The sequence below is a fragment of the Nelusetta ayraudi genome, unplaced genomic scaffold (assembly GCF_046127955.1).
Source record: "Nelusetta ayraudi isolate G7.1 ecotype Tasmania unplaced genomic scaffold, CSIRO-AGI_Nayr_v1 ptg000070l, whole genome shotgun sequence".
NCBI lineage: Eukaryota > Metazoa > Chordata > Actinopteri > Tetraodontiformes > Monacanthidae > Nelusetta > Nelusetta ayraudi.
Window position 1 is genome coordinate 2,749,759 of NW_027466120.1, and position 18,008 is coordinate 2,767,766.

At 47.2% G+C, this 18,008-nt stretch overlaps 1 protein-coding gene across 1 annotated transcript in view; it reads right to left on the reverse strand.

The window, feature by feature from the left end:
• The window catches only part of rerea (arginine-glutamic acid dipeptide (RE) repeats a), a 95,462-nt gene that overhangs the window by 13,742 nt on the left and 63,712 nt on the right, over positions 1–18,008 (reverse strand). Inside the window, exons 7-11 of the mRNA XM_076042519.1 lie at positions 16,745–16,793; positions 16,110–16,234; positions 15,054–15,153; positions 13,996–14,094; positions 5,492–5,572 (exon numbers count right to left, since the gene is read on the reverse strand). Of these exons, the coding sequence (XP_075898634.1) occupies positions 5,492–5,572; positions 13,996–14,094; positions 15,054–15,153; positions 16,110–16,234; positions 16,745–16,793 (454 nt within the window). The remainder of the gene's footprint in view (positions 1–5,491; positions 5,573–13,995; positions 14,095–15,053; positions 15,154–16,109; positions 16,235–16,744; positions 16,794–18,008) is intronic.

Below are 18,008 nucleotides of genomic sequence, written 5' to 3' on the forward strand. Positions count from 1 at the left end.
GAGTCCAACGCCTTTTAGGTGGAGTCGACTACGCTCGTCCTCTCATCAGCCTTCGCTTCACAAAGGAATTTCTCTCAACTCTCTGCCTTCGAAAGAAAAAAAAGAATGTAGTTGAAATATTATTTGAATCCTGCTTCTCAAGGCTGTGCACTTCAGACCGCCGCTGCCGTAAAAGAAAAAGCAGAGGCCGAATACTCAGGCTGGCAATGTGCTGAAACTTGTCCATTAAAAAAGGACACAGGAGTGCAGCACCGCTGCCTTGGAGCCCGTCTGCAGGCAGGCAGGCAGCGGTGACTGAATGGCAGAAGGACCTCGGCTGGTGGAGCGCCGAGTGCTGAAAGGCGGCTAAACAGACAAGCGTTTCCCGCTGCGGCGAGCTTTTCTGCCAGAGAATGAGTGAATAAGCTCGGCTTTCACAGGTCAGGGATGCGCATGCTGAAGAATCAGCGCTCGTGTTTTTCCTGCTGTAAGCGCTTTTTCGCCAATGAAAGCAGACTAGATGGCAATGGTGCCTTTCCCCCCACCCCCCTCTCCTTCCGCTGGAGGGTCGATCCCGCGCGTTCTGCTGATAAGTTAACCCCTCGCCCCCATTGAAAAAACACAACCGGCAGCCGAGCAAAGAACTCAATTACACAGGGAGCTCAAGCTCGCTGTGCGCCAACTATTAGGGCTGAAAGAAGATTTTTTTTTGCAGAGATAAATTGCCCATGGCCTCGGTGAAAGAACATCAATATGCGGCGGTTGAGCTTCCGCCGGCTGACAGCAATCCCCCCCACCCCCCTCGCTTCTCCTCCCGCCCCTTAAACAAGTTATATCATTTACCAAAAAAGCTGTTCTGTCACACTGCTGACAGCCGCCGCCGCCAACTGGACTGGAGCCCCTGCAGTTTGTAGCCGTTTTAATTAGTGTTTGAACCAAAGTGTTTATAATCACAGTCATCCCCAAAGGTTCGGCTGCCGCCCCGCCGCCGCTGCTAAGGACACGGCAGTGGATTCAATTTGACGTTTGTACAGATTGTACCGGGGCAAACATCTGCTGCGAGGTTGCGTTGGGAACACTGCTCGCCCGTCGGCCATGTGGTAAATGACAGGACCTGGGGGGGGCAGGGGTGAGGAGGGGGAGGCGGGGGTGAGGAGGGAGGACAAGATGCTCTGCCAACGCCAGCCCAACACGTCGCTTCCTGCTTCATCGCGGCCGTGACACACACACACTGAGAAATAGTTGATATAGAACCCGACACGGTTTGAGGTCCCAGACAGAATCTATAGCCGGCATGGGCAAACTGGGGCCCGGTGGCCATATGCGGTCCGTTAAGCTTTGAATCTGGCTGAACTTGAAGAAAATATATTAATGGTAAGTAGGTCATAAAACAGCTGAATTTCAATGATGTTTCAGTGTTTTAAGAGTCATTTCAATAAAGAGCTAAACACTGTTGGGCTTCAAAGACACTGATTTTGTTCATTTCACAGGTTTTCTGCATATCCCATGATATACATTCTATTAGGTGGGTCACCAAAATATTCCATCCATCTGCTCCTGTTCCTCTGTCAAATTTTAGAACCCATTGTGGGCCATGAGTCAAAAAGTTTGCCCACCATCTATATCACCGTCTACTGTGCATCGACATCCCCAGATGATGATGATAATGCAAAATGTTATTTGTTGTTGAAACGCGGCTACTAGTGCAGCGCTTAAAAATATTTGTGTACGTTGCTTTTAAAAGATAATCTGATGTCATTATTCCAGTCAGACAAACATATTAGAATTACTTACAAGGCAGCTACTGCAACAATCAGGTAATAACACTCATAATAACACACAGCAGTGCTCCTTAAATGCAGTGCGGCCCTCCTGATGCTGGCTGCCAGGAATTAAGGCTATCATTTCAAAAATTATTGCTGCTGCTTGTCAGACAGGTGGAAGCCAACCGTTTACTGTCCCAGGACACTTGTTTGACTTGTGACGTCAACACAAACCAAACACACAATGCGGCTTTGGCTGCCTCACTTAGCAAACAGCAGAGTCGCTGCTATGCCGCTGCTCTGTGTTTTCCACCTGCAGCGGCGAAAACAAAGCAAATGTCTCCCCGGATCAAAAGGAGGGTTACAACATAATCTTCTTTCCTGGTGGTTTGAGAAGCAGCAGGTCACGCTGTTAAATACCTAAATAAAAAAATACAACTCCAACAGTATTAAGGTTACTTAAACTCGATTCTAATATCTTGAACAAAGAGACAGTTGTTTTTTTGTTTTCCCTTCTTAGTTGCAAAAAGCACAACGAAAATACTCTGAGGTGACTGCAACTATGCTTACGCTGCTGCCAGAGTAAACAGTCTGAAATTAAATATTTAAACCTGAAGTCAAGCCAAGCAGTCAACAGAGAATAAACACCAGGATGCAGGAATGGAGCCCGGAGGGAAAAGTTGACTAATAAACAACCTGACGCCCTTGCGCTTTTGTTCTGTGCTTGCAAACAGATTTAACAGTGCTTCATTAGGTTTATTAGATCACTGCGGCTCCGTCTTTCTGCGGAACTAACTTCTGCCGTCGCCACACAGACAATGCACACGACACGTGACTTTAAGGGTCTCGTCCGATTTCAACGCAGACATGATTCATTTTGTGCCTCCGCGCTGACAAACTCGGCAGGTCAGACGCGGCGCAATTTCACATGACCTAGTTTATCAGTAGAAACAAAACTAAGCATACATGATGTGATCCACTCTTGCACCGCCGCCCTCTTGATTAGGAGGACAAAAGAAAAGCAGCAGCTGGATAGAAATCTGCTGGGCAAACGCCGCCTGTTGACAAACAGTTTTATGAAGCTCCCTTCTCCTGCGCAAATATCACAGGCAGTTGATATGCTACCTGCCATTTCAGCTGCGTTCAGCTTGTTCAAACAGCGGCAGCAGCAGAGCTCGTGTTCCGTGACGTTCCTCCCTCCGGAGTGGAGGAAATGGTGGCAGTCGAGTTCGCTGCATGCTGACGGTCAGAGCGCGCACACACACACACACACACACACACACACACACACACACACACACACACACACACACACACACACACACACACACACACACACACACACACACACACCCACCCACTTCCCCCTCGGGGCCTTTATGTGACTTTATATAAAGCATTCCTGAGTGTTAGTCAGGCCCGGTGTGTTTACTCAGCGATGGGTGCTTACCCTTGGCACCGGGCTGCTCTGAGCCGCGCCGGCGCTCCAGAGCGGCGGGGCTAATAGGGGCTAGCAGGGGGAGCGGCGAGGGGCAGACACGCTGTACTGGTTACGCTCTGTGGCCGGCGACAGCTGTCCAGCCGAGACCCGGGGAAGAGAGTGGAGGGGATCCGGGGGACTGAATTTATGTTCTTGAGCGAGCTCGGGGGTTTTCTGAATAAATTGCGAGACTGCGGGCGAAGGACGTCGCGCGGATCTCGTTCCTCGTCTTTCGAGGCCGCCTGATATATCTGCTGCCGCCGTCACCGCGCTAATGTTCCGCATGGAGGCTGAGCCGGCGGAAAGAACATGAGGCTTTCATGCAGGTTCACTCAGATCAGTCTCAAGGCATAAAAGCCTGCTCAATCATAAGCAAAGAGTGTTTTTTTATCCCCCGTCTGTGTGACAACAGCAGCTATTTCAGCGGCTATACTGAGCTACAGCTGCACCTCACCCCCGCCTGCAGTCGTCGGCGCTCACCGAGTCATTTTCTCCGCTTTTTATGTGTTTAAAGGGCAGTTTATTTTCCATTTGTGTGTGTGTGTGAGTGTGTGTGTGTGTGCATGTGGATTAATCTGCCTCTTTGCGGCGGTGGCAGTTCTGGATCCTGGAGGAGGTCTATTACCTTCCCTGCCAAGACGGCTCCCCCTCCAGGTTGAATTACATTAATACCTCCTTTATAGCCAATCAACCGGACGAGTCGTATATTTCAGAACGAGTAAAGAAGTAGTAAATTGAAGAAACCTCTGAGAGGGAACTGCATTCATATACTTAAACCTCTTATTCAAGTGGTTCAAATTGGATTTTTTTTTTTGGGGGGGGGAGGAATAAAAAATTGTGACATAAAGAGCTCTAGAGTAAAAAATATAAATTACATGATGTGTCTGGGCTGTGTGTGTGTGTGTGTGTGTGTGTGTGTGTGTGTGTGTGTGTGTGTGTGTGAGAGCTGGAGCAGTGTAGCTGACATATCCCCGTGGCAGGCAAGGAAATGACGTGGCAACAAGTCTGACAAACACCTTTGATTTATCTTTGATGTCTGTGTCGGCGGCGGGAGCCTCTCGGAGAGCAGCGGCTCTGCACAGCAGCCGAGCGGCTACGAGCACATGTCGAGGAATAATCAACATCTGAGCCGCACTCCCAATCAGTCAGTGTGTCTGTTCCCTTTGATACCAATTAGGCAAAAAAAAAAAAAAAAAAATCAAGTAGCTATTGGGTTCTGTCGCAGCCAACCCACTGTTCAGACAGACGTCTGCAATTTGGAGGAAATTGTTAAAGCACAGTTTTCAGGGGCGTCGCCGGAGAGAAGGCGGCCGTGTGGCTGCCACACTTTGTTTAGCCCGTGATAATCTGTTTTTAACAGGTTAACCGTTGTTAGTGATTGTTGGACCTTGACTTGACCCATGAAACAAGGTTGACACAAACCCACAGACACACAACGGCTTCCTTTCTGTTAATCCTTAAAAGACAACATAACAAAACTTTCTATAGTGCACATATATCAAATCAAGGCCTTCCAGGAGATTATTCTTTGAATTAAGTTAAAACCTGAAGCATCATGAAGAGACCTGGAGAATAACAGTAGGTTCTTGGAGGGGACTCAATTTTTTTTTAATTTAAAATCTAAAATTTTAAAATCAGAACATATATGAATATGTAATGATAATAATGTGGAACATAAGTAATAATGTTAAATGTAATAATCTGCAGTAACTCAGTATGTTTCAATAATTCAATACCATTTAACCAAAAATCACAGCGTTTGTTAGTGTATCTATTTTCTTACAATAAAGAAGTGGAGTTGAAGTGAATTCATGTTGTTAACTTCCTGCTTTAAATCCCTACCGGGGCCATTTAAACTTTGGGTTCACTTCAGCGAGAGCTGGGCAAAAAAATTGAAAACAGGAGACAAGCCACCACCATGTGCTGTAAACAAACCTTTACAACGTGCCAACAGAGCGTTAACTGGTGCTGCCTCTAAACTTTCAGCTCCAGTACATTTTCCCCCACTCAGGTAGACAATCTGCATTTCCTGGTGGGAGAAAAACTGCAGCAGATAGTTTCCAAACAGCGGCAGTTTTTTTTAAGGTTTGGTTTCAAAAGTCAGCAAGCTCAAAAATAATCTCCCTAAAAATGTTTACAGCTCACGCGCTCAGCCCAGTTACAGGCAAACCACATGTACCTCACTGTATGTGTTGCGAGTGCTGTAAAACAAACGAGGAACACACAGCAAAGTTTCACAGTAACAGAGGGAAAGTAGCAACGTTCTTACCGTCTCTTTGTTAGGAAGCAGCTCTTTTCGGATCCTGAAGAAGTTCTTGCCAAACTGTCGCAAACCCTTAATGAAGCGTTTCTGTGATTTTTTTTTTTTGTGAGAGGGAGAGATAGGGAGAGAGAAAAAACCCAAGTCACTATCGGTTTAGTCAGCTAAAGTGCGCGCGCGCGCGCACACACACACACGCAGGTTAACACCATCTCAAAATATATTGTTTTCACTTTACGAGCGTGTGGTTGCGGAGGTTTGATGTGTACACTAAGAAACCTCCGCAACCGCCGAATTAAAATATCGTAAGAGAACGAAGCGACGGCAAACGGGATGGAAGCGACGAGTTGGACCCAGTCGGACTGACACAGAGGTCCAAACTTCAGGAGTACAGTGGTTAAAACACCCTTTATTAACACGGACAAATTCAGGGTTCGCGTTCGGTCCGCGATTCATGGCACGAGGCAGCGAGAGAGAGAAAGAAAGAGAGAGAAAATAAGTTTTAACTCCACACCGGAAGGAAAAAAAAACGGCAAAACGTCTCGCGACGCAGGAAGGACGTTTCTATTTCCATCCTCGCGATTTAAAAAGACAAAAATCCCACAAGCAAAATAAACGTCAGCGGACAATTTCTAAACACACACACACACACACACACACACACAACCCGTATATACATACATACACACGCACGCGTGAGCGAAAGACGAACCAGCGCGCGATGACAGAAATGTCGGTGACATTCGGATTTGATGTGACGTGAAAACTGAAACGCGAACGCGTTCGCCTCGGCGGACACAAACACAACACGGCTACCGCACAAACCGAGGCACCGTCAACCTCGACACATTTCTGCTGCCCTCAGAGCCACACGCACGCACACACACTGAGCCGTAACAAGAAGCCGAGGCTGGAAACACTCATAACCCAGCGGAGCGGACTTAGCAGATTTACTTTCTTGTTTCCAGAGGCGAGCCCCGTCTCTTAGTGATTTCCGCCGACCGCTTCCACCAAGTAACTCTCGCAAAAAAAACGTAAAGCCAGGGAAAAGTCCTGAGGGGGAACCGCGCAGCCCTCGAACATCCAGCCACAGGTAAAGAAGAAATAAAGGAGGTAAATCCACAACGTCTGCGACCGCTCGACCCGCTTTCCTCCCCGTCTTCGTTTTCGTCCTATTTTTTCCCTTTTTTTTTAACAAGCAAGAAATAGCTTGTCACTCTCTGCTCCTCCACTACAAAGGGGAAGGCTTTACATGTGATCTTTCTGCAAGAGAGCCTCTGGTTCACGGCACGCTGGAAAACCCGGAATGGAATCCTGCTCTGCGCGACGGGGGCCATCGTTCCGGCCGGATCTGGGCTCCTTGAACGCAACACGACAAGACGGCTCCCTCCCGGCACCACAGAGGAAGAAGAGGCCGAGCCGCCCGTTTGTTATTCAAATTTAAAAAACAAGGCTCTCAATGAGACCGGAAGCCCGGTGGTGTTTAAAAAAAAGGGGGGAGGGTCGGGGGGGGGGGCTTCCAGAGAGAGAGAGAGAGAGAGAGAGGGAGAGTGAGAGTGAGAGTGAGAGTGAGAGGGAGAGTGAGAGGAAGTGGAGGCAGGCCGGCCACATTAGTGAGGAGGGGGAAAAAGGCTCTCGGACACGGTGGATGGAGTCGGAAGAGGAGGGAAAACCAGGCGCGGATCTGCCCCCCCCACCCTCCTGGACGTTAGGAGTTAACTTTCCGTGTCATGTCAAGTACATTATGTAACCACAGATTGTTTACATACCCAGGTTTGGCAGGGGAGTAGACGGAGAGAGAAAAAAAGAGGCAAATTAACAGGAGCAACACAACGTCTCTCAGGAGGAGGAGGAGAAATTACAGGAGAGAAAGACAGGCGGGCCCGTCTCATTAAAAAAAGGGCACTCGCACCTGTATTTACACGGTGCAGGAAAACAAAAGGCAATAATTAACTTGAGTGTGCAATTGCGGGGACGCAGAAGACGTGCGAGTGAGAGCCGAACCAGACTAAATAATCATGAGTCAGAAGCCTGATGAAATGACAGGCTCAACCCAGCTGTGCCAAAAAAAAAAAAAAAAGCAGAAGCATCTTGTCCTCATGTTGACACCAGAGAGGAGCTCGTTTGCATTCATCAGTCCAGAGGTGTAGCGGCTGATTAGCCAGTAGATGGAGCCGTCCTCAACACAAGCTCCCCTGGCTCGAGACGACCCCCCCCCCCCTCCATTCTCCGGCAGGGTCGAGCTCAGATTAATGTTCTAACTGCCGCTGCCGAATGAACTTCAACAAAGCTGCATGTGAGCGGGGAAGCAGTTCGAAAGGTCAAAACAACAGGCGACATGGAAACAAAAACACAGCAGTGTTCCTTTAATATAGAGGACAGACGCAGCAGACGAGTCTGAATTTGAAGACGATGGCAAAAAGAGCCGGCTCGGTGTGAAAATAGGGATTTTTTTTTATTTTTTAAACATTGTTAAACATGGCAGCGCAGCACACAGCTGGAGGAGCTGCAAGTGCTCGGTGCGCAAAAACAAAATCAGATTTGTGGACGCCGTAAAAGAGCAAGTGCAGAATCACTGCAGCTTGTAGGTTTTTTATTTACAGCACCGAGTGCGCAAAGAACAAGAAGAAGAGTTGGCATAAAGATTTTCCGCCACGCGGTGGCGCTCTGACGAGTCGACAATCGGACCTGCCCGCTCCACCCCAATTATGTCACCTTAATTACGTTCCCCAACAGCACTATTTAGTGAGTCCACACGTCTCCCACAGAGGGGCTCATAGTGCGACGCTCGCCCCCTCCGACCACCACTACCCCCTCCTTCCGTTTTCTCTCCCTTACTCCCCGCCCCTCCCCCTCCCTGCATGTCGGCTCCAGTTTAAGGCTCCATTTCAGCTGCCTGGGCTCACTGCTCTCCAGCCCAGCTAATAAATCATCCGCCAATCTGCTCCCTGAATCGCTCTGCCCCTGCTCCAATTGCTCCGGCCCTCCGTTGCGAGGCAACAGCCCCGAGGAGGAGGAGGAGGGGGAGGGGCAGTGAGAGTCGGGGGCGAGCGGCTGTGCGGGGAGGGAGGGAGCGAGCGGGGGAGGGAGAAGGAAAGAGGAGGAGGAGGGGGGGACGGGCGGCTTGGAAGCGCTACCAAATGGTCATCCGCTGTGCAGAAACAACAGGCTTCTCTCTGAGTGTGTTCCAGCCAGCTAGCTAGCGCTTTTTCACCCGCCCTCAAGTTTTTTTTCCCCCTTCTTCTTCTTCTTCTTCTTCTTCTTCTTCTTCTCCCCCTCGAAGGCTACTAACAGAGCGCTATTGTGAAGCCGCAGAGGAGACGCAATAAAAGGAGGAGGAGGAGGAAAAAGAGGAGGAAGGGATTCAGAAAAATATGATTCAATGGGCCATTGTGGGGCCGTGCACACTTCCTGCTCCAGGAGTTGATTGTTGGGAGTTGTACAACTGGTTGGGATAATGGAGACGCAGGGACAAAAGATGGTATCGTGATGAGAAACAGATCTCGGGCTCCTGCACGCACGCACACACACACACACAAGTGCATGCAAGGAGGGAGCACAACTCCTGCTAAATGTCACCGGGAGAAAACACTGACGCAAGGCCCATCCGGCAGCGGACAAAGACGCTTTTCACTCAACGCCCAGCCATTATACTCGGCTCCTTGTTTAAAAGTTGACCTTTCCGAGGCGGCTGTGTATAAACGCCGGGAGCGAGAGCAGACGACGGGCCGCACGCAAGCGAGCAAGGAGAGAGAGAGGGGGAAAAAAGGGTGTAAACTGCGTTTGGGGCTGCGGGGGCGTGGAGAGGAAATCACAGCGAGGACGCCGCCAGGCTGCCCGCAGCTCCCCTCTCACTGACAGAAGTGTGCGAGGCGCTAAAAACCCCACTGTAGATCGGCTGAACAACAGAAACCAGAACAACGACCTGATTGGTTGAAGCTCACTGCTCGACAAAACCGCCAAGAGTTTCACAAACGCTCGTCTGGCCGCAGCGTGCAAAGCGACATCCTCCCTTTTAGTTTGGACTTGACAAAATTAGGTGGCAGGAAATTCCAGCACGCACGCACGCACAGACACACACGCCTATCCTGCCTGCTGTTTAGTTACTAAACAGCCTTGAAAGCAGGCGCTGGCACTGAACCATGAGGGCCCATAAAACACACTGTTGATGCTAAATCTTCCAGGGTGGAGCCGACAGAGGCGTCCAGGCTGGACGGGGAGCTGCTGACTGGCGTGAGGCTTCTGCCTCCACTTTGAAATAATCTCCCAGCCGGGCGCCATGTCGCACGCTGCCATGCGCTTGTGGTGATTTCTGCCCCGAGCCTCTGTGGGGTCTGCGGACTCAGCCGCTCTCGTCTTTCTCCCTCTGGCCCCTCCCTCTCATGCCCTGGCGGCGGCCCGCTCCGCTCATCCATCAGCTGGGTGGGGATCGGTGGGGGGGGTGGTGGGACGCAGGCGGAGATAAGCCGCGGCGCGGCGCAGCGCAGCTGGCTGAGGAATAGACCTGCTGCCCCACAGCGGCCGTAGATCAGCCTCTCTGCACCCGACACTGCTCCTGATTGTCTGTGTGGCACCTCCTGTTGGCCGACGCGTTGTTAGCACCGCGGATCTGATCTGATGTGACATCTGCCTCCAGTAATGAGGAGTTTTTTTCTTTAAGAAAAAAATAAAACCCAAACACTATTATGATGATGAAAAAAATTATAGGCTAGAGTTGGATTTCAGTGAGTGACTTTTGAATTGACAGGATTGAGATTACGTACTACATAGAATTACTGCTTTACAGAGAAAAGGATAATGATAATAATAATAATAATAATAATAATAATAATAATAATAATAATAATAATGATGATGATAATAATAATAATGATGATAATATTAGAGCAGCAACCACTATGTGCTGCTGCAGCTCCGATGATGCTGAACGCTGCGTGATCGTCTCACAGCATATTACAGTATTTTAATATACATGTGTCGCCACAAATGCCTTTTAAAACCTCTGATTTTCAAAATCTTATTTCAGGAAGAAAGACGTAGTTACAGAGATAAGGATGATGATCCCTGGTTTTCAAATTAAATTTAACTAAAGTTGGGACACATTTCTAAATAATTCTGAAAGAAATTGAGTAATCAAATTTGTAAGTACACAAAGAATAATGAGGAAATGAAATCTATTTTTGATATTACTTAAAATTCATTTGTTTCTTTGGAGCAGTGTTTTTCAACCACAAAGTGATTTTCCTCCCAGAATTTCAGCTATGTGCATCTTCACAGGTTTCACACTGAGTGAGTATAAATAAATTAGCTGTCATTATTATATTATTGGGATTTTTTTCAATGTAAAAAATGCGGCATGGCTAAAGAAGGTTGAATAACGCTACTTTAGAGACTGTAAAGTCTTTATACCACAGTATTGTTTTATAGTTAACCAGCGAGAACAAGCGTCGGTACTCCTCCAATAACACACATATCAGCTGCGGCCAACTACGGCACGAGACTGAGTCACCCAAAACAGTTTTATGTAAAAACGGCCATGCAGCTGCAGGGGAGCACATCGAGTCAGCTAATTGACAACAAGTAGGCAGCGAGTGTTTTGACAGAGGGCTGTTTTGGGATGCAGCGGAGATGAGAGATATTTATTGCACACTAAAGGAAACAACCTGTGCCGTTTCCACCTGAGGAGGAGCTCCCTGTTCTCGCATGACAAAGGTGGGGGTGGGAGTGGGGGTGTTGCTGCTCTTAATGAGGAGAGCGTCGCACAATCAAACGGGCGCGAGGGGGGGCGGAGAGCGGTGCGTGGGACGCCGGGACTGATGTGGCTTCTGATGAAATGAGAGGAAGCGGTGCGGTGGGATTTCCTCTCATGGCTCATCGTTAGAAGAACAAGAGGATGCTTCTGTCAGAATGTTTCACCCACCCACAGTAAGTTTAATGATGCATCTCTCTTTTTGCACCGTGCCTTTGTTTTTTTTCTCTCTCTTTTACTGCTTTTATCCTCGACATCTGTGCGCAGATTGGACCGCTCTCTAGATAGTGTGGGTGAAAGCATTTCCATTTCTTTACATTGTTATCTGCGAGCAGCAGAGACAAAGGCAATGGCTTTTTCAGTTTCTGACGATGATCAAAGCACAAGACTGAACCAGATCACGCGGAAGAAGGACAAAGAAGGGTTTCCGGAGTGAATGCAAAATAACACAAATATCACTTTTCTGAACTGTTAATATTTCTTCAAGAGACGGAGGGTTAAAGTTCGGGACACGATGTGCGTGTGGCGGCAGCAGCAGCAGCTGCATGCAGGGACCGGGGAGGTCGGGTGATGAAAGGCCAGGAGGAGGCTGACAAGTGACCCTGCAGACAGGCTGATCCTGTCATTTCAGCGGCCTCCCCTGTCACCTCTGCTCACATCTCTGGAAGAACGCGCCGGCTGAGAGGGGGTGGTGGTGGTGGTGGTGGTAGGAGGGCAAAAAAAAAAAAAAAAAAGGAGGAGCAGGCATTGAGAAGCGAAGGTTGTTCCTGCGGGGAGGGGGATGGTGGGAGGGAGGACGGAGGATAAATAAATAAAGAGCAGCGGTCTGATTTCTTGCGAGCGTGTCAAGGCCGGAGCAAACATTTACACCTGTCCCTCAAGGCCACGCGTGGCTGGAAAGAGCACAGGCGGCGGTGGCGGGATCAGACGGAGCCAGCGTGTCCTCGGCAGGTCGGGGTGGAGACACCCCGACCCTCCCACAACAGCTGTGGACAGCGGATGGAGTCTGATGACCTCATCAACCGTGAGATAGAAAGGCGCTTTAACGCAGCGATCCCCAACCCCCGGGGCCGTTGACCAGTACCGGTCCGTGAATAATTAACTCCCATTAAATGAATTCCGATTTATTTACGATCTGAGTATGAACAATTTTATTTTGAAAAATTACCGGATTCTCTCCATTACTTCCATCTATGGCTCAGCTCTTGACGCATGTCAAGGCACTTGTCTCAGTCATGTGATACGTTACCACTACATTACGGTAAACCAAGCCAGCTAGCTAGCGAGCAACATGAGTGAAAACAAATGTCTTTGGAAAGAAGAAAAGGCCCAGTGAGGAGCCAGAAGAGACCAAGACTTTGGAGAAAAAAAGCAGCATTTAACAGACAACACCAGGAGTCCTACCACTAACACAGATTTTATCTCGGCACAAGATTCTTACGCAACAAGCCCACTCTGCTTAACATGAGCCGACCAGCAGCTCTCTCATGAGGCAGTGAAGCCTTCAAAACCTTGCATTAAAAGACCAGCAGCCTTTGGAGGACTGAGAAAGAAAAAAGCATATGTTACTCGTTGTGTTGTTGTCGCCATGTTAAGAGGACGCTGCTAATAAAGTTGTAAACTAGTACACAGTGGCTTCACATTTATTATTATATTTAGAAAATACCAAAGTTTTCATGCCGGTCCGTGAAAATATTGTCAAACATTAAACCGGGCCGTAGTGCAAAAAAGGTTGGTGGTCGCCGCTTTAACGCAATATAAAAGCCTGTTGTGCAACAGACGAGGTCCAACGTGATAAAAGACTGTCAGCTTGTCAGGTCTTTATTTCCGGCTTGTTCCTTTCACATTTTAAATAAAGCTTCCCGATCTGCAATTGCCTCCCCGCCTCTGTTCGTCTCTGCAGCCCAGCACATCTCGTCGCCAGCAAGCATGCATAAATAAAGGCCAAACTCATGACTAGCACACAAAAGGACCGGCTGACTTAATTTGCTGTGGTCCAGCCTTGGGCTCTGGCTTTATTCAAATGTGCCCATCATGTTCAATTATGAGACAAAACCGGAGCATCCGCTCCCGTCTGCATCCGCCTGGATTATAAGGCTGACAAAACGCAGTCAGGGGGGCTGGTGTGAGAGAACAAGATCAAGAGGAGGGAGGGAAAAAAAAGGGAAATTATGCAGGAGGAGAAGGAAAAGCCCTCACAAAAGAGTCAAGGTAGCAGGGCCGCTCAGACGAACCGGTGGCTGCACAAACAAGCGACGAATTGTGTCGTAAAGCATCAATTCCGGAAGCCGCAGCTCTGAGCCGCTGCCGACGTGATGGGATCCACCGCGTTCATCCCCTCTGTATTCCTTCACCAAGGTGCTTGTTTAATCAGACAGGAAGGGCTGCCATTTTCTGATCCCGGCCCTCCGACAGCCGTGCACCGAAATGCACATCTAAATTCAAATGGAGGCGAGCTCCACCGGCCCCCGAGTCCCCCCTTCTCCTTCCCCAGACTTTCAAGATTTATTCTGCGGCTGATAAATAGGACGCAGCTGCTCACGGGGTTGTTTCTGCAAAACCGAGGAGCGTTTTTAGTGACGTATTTTTCCTGAGAGCGGGCCAGGAGTTTTTTTTTTTAGCCCACTCCCTCTAAAGAAACTCCTCTGAAGAGGCGCCGAATCAACAGGATATCAACACCTTGCTTGTGTCCCACTTGGACATTTGCATCCTGTTGGTAAGGTTATTTTTTTTCCCAAAAGGCAAAAAAAAAAAATTCTCTTACCACTTCGTCCTCAGACCAGCACTTTTCGATGAGCTTGGGCACAGGCTTCTTCACCAGGCGCTGCAGAGCTTTTCCTGCGTCGTAACTGCTCTCGTGAAGCTGGGGGACAAACACAATAGAGTTCTGATCAGTCCCTTTCAAAGAAAAACACAGATAATATACTTGTGACACTGATGTATTGGGAGATATTTGCCCCATTAACTGCTTTTCACCCAACTGGCCAATGAGGTGGCACTCGGAGATGGCAATGGCTAATGTGTAGCTAACACTGCAGTGTAGATTACTTGCACTGGGAAGTCAAAGCCTTGAAGAAAGAGAAAAAAATCCTAGTATGCTGTTAAATGTTGTTCAAAGTGCTTTTGAAGGAGTTGTTGCTCCAATAGGAATATGTCCTATTAATCTACAAAAAAATATATATATATTATTTTGACAATCTTTTTTTTTAGAAAATGAAAGGAAAAATAACCTGAAAAAAAGTATCTTTATATTGCAGTCAGGACTGAACCTGAACCCTTTTTTTTAGTCAAGATCTTAACCGGGAACACCAGGACAATGTTCTGCAAAGACCCGGTCCTGAAATAAACAAGGTGACCAAAGGTAATCACCACTCAGATTTAAGCCCCTGGTGTCACATTCAAACGCTTGATAGAGGTACCGCAGGAGCGCTTCCTCCGAGAATAAACAAGCTTTTCTCATTGGAATTGCAAATGGAGGGGAAGGTCGAGAGACAATGACCTGCCAGCTATGTTCATTTTCCAGTTTATAGACCTGGAATATAAATGTCCTGTTTATGATGATTCTAATCTCTTTCTCCAGCCTGATTTCTCTGTATTCATTATGAATGTGATGGACAAATCTCTAATTATGCTAAATGTGCTGTAAGCCTGAGAGGCCGGAGGCTACAGGAGGGGGGCTGCCACTTTATTGGCTAGGCAGTTTTTCACTGGCCATCCCAGACAGAGCAGCGAGGCTTTCATTCTTTTATTAAGAAAATGAGATCAGTCGGTGCATTTCTGCCATTATATGCCCATGTTTACTGCTGGTGCATGGCTACTTACAGTGTTAAGTGCGTTTAATGTAGTGTCGTCCCGAGAGGCAGCCAGACACCCATCTTCTGTGGAGCCTCCGTCACACATCCCTGCAAAGGCAGCCATGCTCCTGTGGACGCAACACACACAAACCATAATGTAAGACAACACAACCAACCTCAAAAGCTGCTCAGATATTATATTTAATCTTTACGTTCTCGTTTTTTTTGTTGTTGTTTTTTAAAGTATAGTGATAACACAGAAACACGAGGAACTAAGTCAGTTAACTTCTTAAAGAGACTCTATTCTGATGTCTTCCAACTAAATTGTCTTCATTTTCACAAACCTACCAGTGAACTAGACACCAAATTGCTGCCCTGTTAGATTAAAGGAAAACTCAAAAGCAAAGTTTGGATGACAAAGAGTGAATCTGGTAAAGCTGCTTCCATCGGCAGAAATGTGCATCAACTCTTTACTGAACCAAATGCGAATCACCTCTAGCCAGAGTCCAAACACCGATGCAAATCAGAAGCTGCTGTGTCGACAACCTTTTCTATATTAGTCTTTAAACTGTAAGTGTGTATGTTTGCTTATCATGAAAATAAATCTTTGATTATTTTTCCTTGGTGGACTAATACAGGTTTACCATTGTTACAACTAAATACAGAGTGTATCCAAATCCCCAGACTGCCATGGTGTCAAATTATGATTAATGAGCCCGCTGCCCTTTGCCACAGGACAACACAGACAGCTGCTGACAGGTTTCACTTTCATTGAAATGACATGTCAAAGAGCTCTAACCTAAGAAGGCAAGAACACAACAGCTGATGACCTGTAATCTTTTGTAGCACCATTAAAATACACCCTCTGAGGATACAACGGGTTGGTTTTATTGACTCCTCGTGATGAAACAAGTTTATGGTGACAGTAAAAGGTTAGTTGTGCTTCTCACAATACCATGTGCTGGATAATATGCAACAAAACTTGGGATACTGATGGAACGACAGAAACTATGGGGTTAAATACTCTTTTACAGGCCCTTTAACCCCAGAGGTTGCAGTTTTCCGTCAACTTGAAGTTTCTCACCTTGCAGCTCTGAGGTACATGAGAAGATCACAGTCATTGACCCCTGGCATCCAGACCAGCTCCTCATTCTCGGTTACTGCCTGGCCACAGGGTGAGGGGAAAGGCTGCAGCTCCGGGAGCTTGGCCTAATGACGTCCAGGGAGGAGGAGACAGAGAGGAACAGATGGTGTCACACTTCAAATAGCATGCAAGCTTGGAGAAAATATCAGCTTTCAAGCCGCTGTCATCAACTTTCTCCCCGGTGGTGGCTTTTCACATGCCAAGCTCTGTTATCTTAACTCAGCACAGACAGTCAGAGTCAGTTCTGCCTTCAGTTGAGTGTTTGGATAGAGCAAAACCAAAGCATTGAGAATGCAAAACAACAGGTTGACTTACTGCTGCCTCTCAAAAAAACGCAAGTACATCAAATGTATTACAACACTGTTATTTTAACTATGTGTTTGTGTGTGTGTGTATATATTTATATATATATAATTTTTGTTGTTGCTACACATAATGATACACAATCAGAAAAAATACCAACTGCAAAGCAAAAAATAAATGATAATAAAATTTGAAACTACCACTTCAACAACATTAAAATATTATCTCAAGAAGAGATTGGGAGACTGGCTGTACAGAGCATGATGACTTACTTGGTGACTGGGCCCCACTCGGATTTCCCCTTGTGTGCTGTTCAGTCGCCTGAGACAAAGAAATACTATTAAAACAAAAACAACGACCTCTTGAAAAGGTGAGATGAAATAATATCCGTCTCCAGTGTTGCCTGTTGAATGAGCTGCGCAACTGCATCATTTAAAGAATCTGAGAGAGGTTAAATGTTAATACTAACCATTTCTAGACAGGACTAAATACAGATTTGGGCTTCTGTGTTTTTTGTATTCTACAAAAGCCGTAATGTGAGTCACATTGCGAGGAAAGTGCTTAGTTCTGTGAGGGAAACAAAGAAAAATCGCTACTCGGCTGCTCCTGCACAGTGAGCTGAGCAGAGCACATTTACAGGCCTGATATTGTGGATGCAGCAATAAAACAGAACCCCTAAAACGGGGGGTGGGGTGGGGGGTTGGCTATGGATATGCGTGGCGAGAGCCTCCGAAACGGCTGCTGGTGCAAATGTCGGTAGCCATAGAAACTGCAATTTAATAACAGTGCTCCGAATCTCCAGCTGCAGTGGATTAAAGAAAATGACAAGATGTTCTTTTTGAAAAAGCCATTCCCCCTGTTGCCAAGGTAACGGTGCCGATTTTCATACAGCAGGAGTCCAAGGCAGCCCAGAAACTGTCTGTGTGATTTGCACTCGGAGACGCCGGTGCTCCCCATCAAGGAAACCTAGTGGAAATTTGAGAGGCCCAGGGCCGGCTCGCTACAGAACCCTGAACCACAGAAAACTATGATGGTACATGTTGGACCGTCCTTTCCCCCCAGAAACACACCAGCCTCTCCTAGCCAGGAGCTCCTACTGGTGTGAATCAGAGCAAACAGACGCAACATAACATCGCAGGAGGCCTGATGTTAATGAGCTGTGGCCTGCTGGGACTGTCTGCGGCTCCAAAACAGGACGACAAGGTTCCTTTTTCAACACTAACAGTTTAAGAATAAATCACAGACTAATTGATGTTAAATAAACCTGATTTGGATTGCAAATGTGCCAATAAAAATCAAGCATGGAGTACTTTAAGCACTTTAAGTATCAGATTTTTTTTTTAGGGTGCACAATTTCATAACACTGAGTTCTACTAAAGCCTTGTTTGCTGTGCACAAATATTTCAAAGAGACATTTTCAATCACTTGCAGCTACTTGCAGACAATATATTTGTCTAGATTTACCAGATTTTTAAAAAAAAAAGTTAAACAAAAACAGTTTCCACAGCATGCCATGCATTCTTTTTTTTATTATCT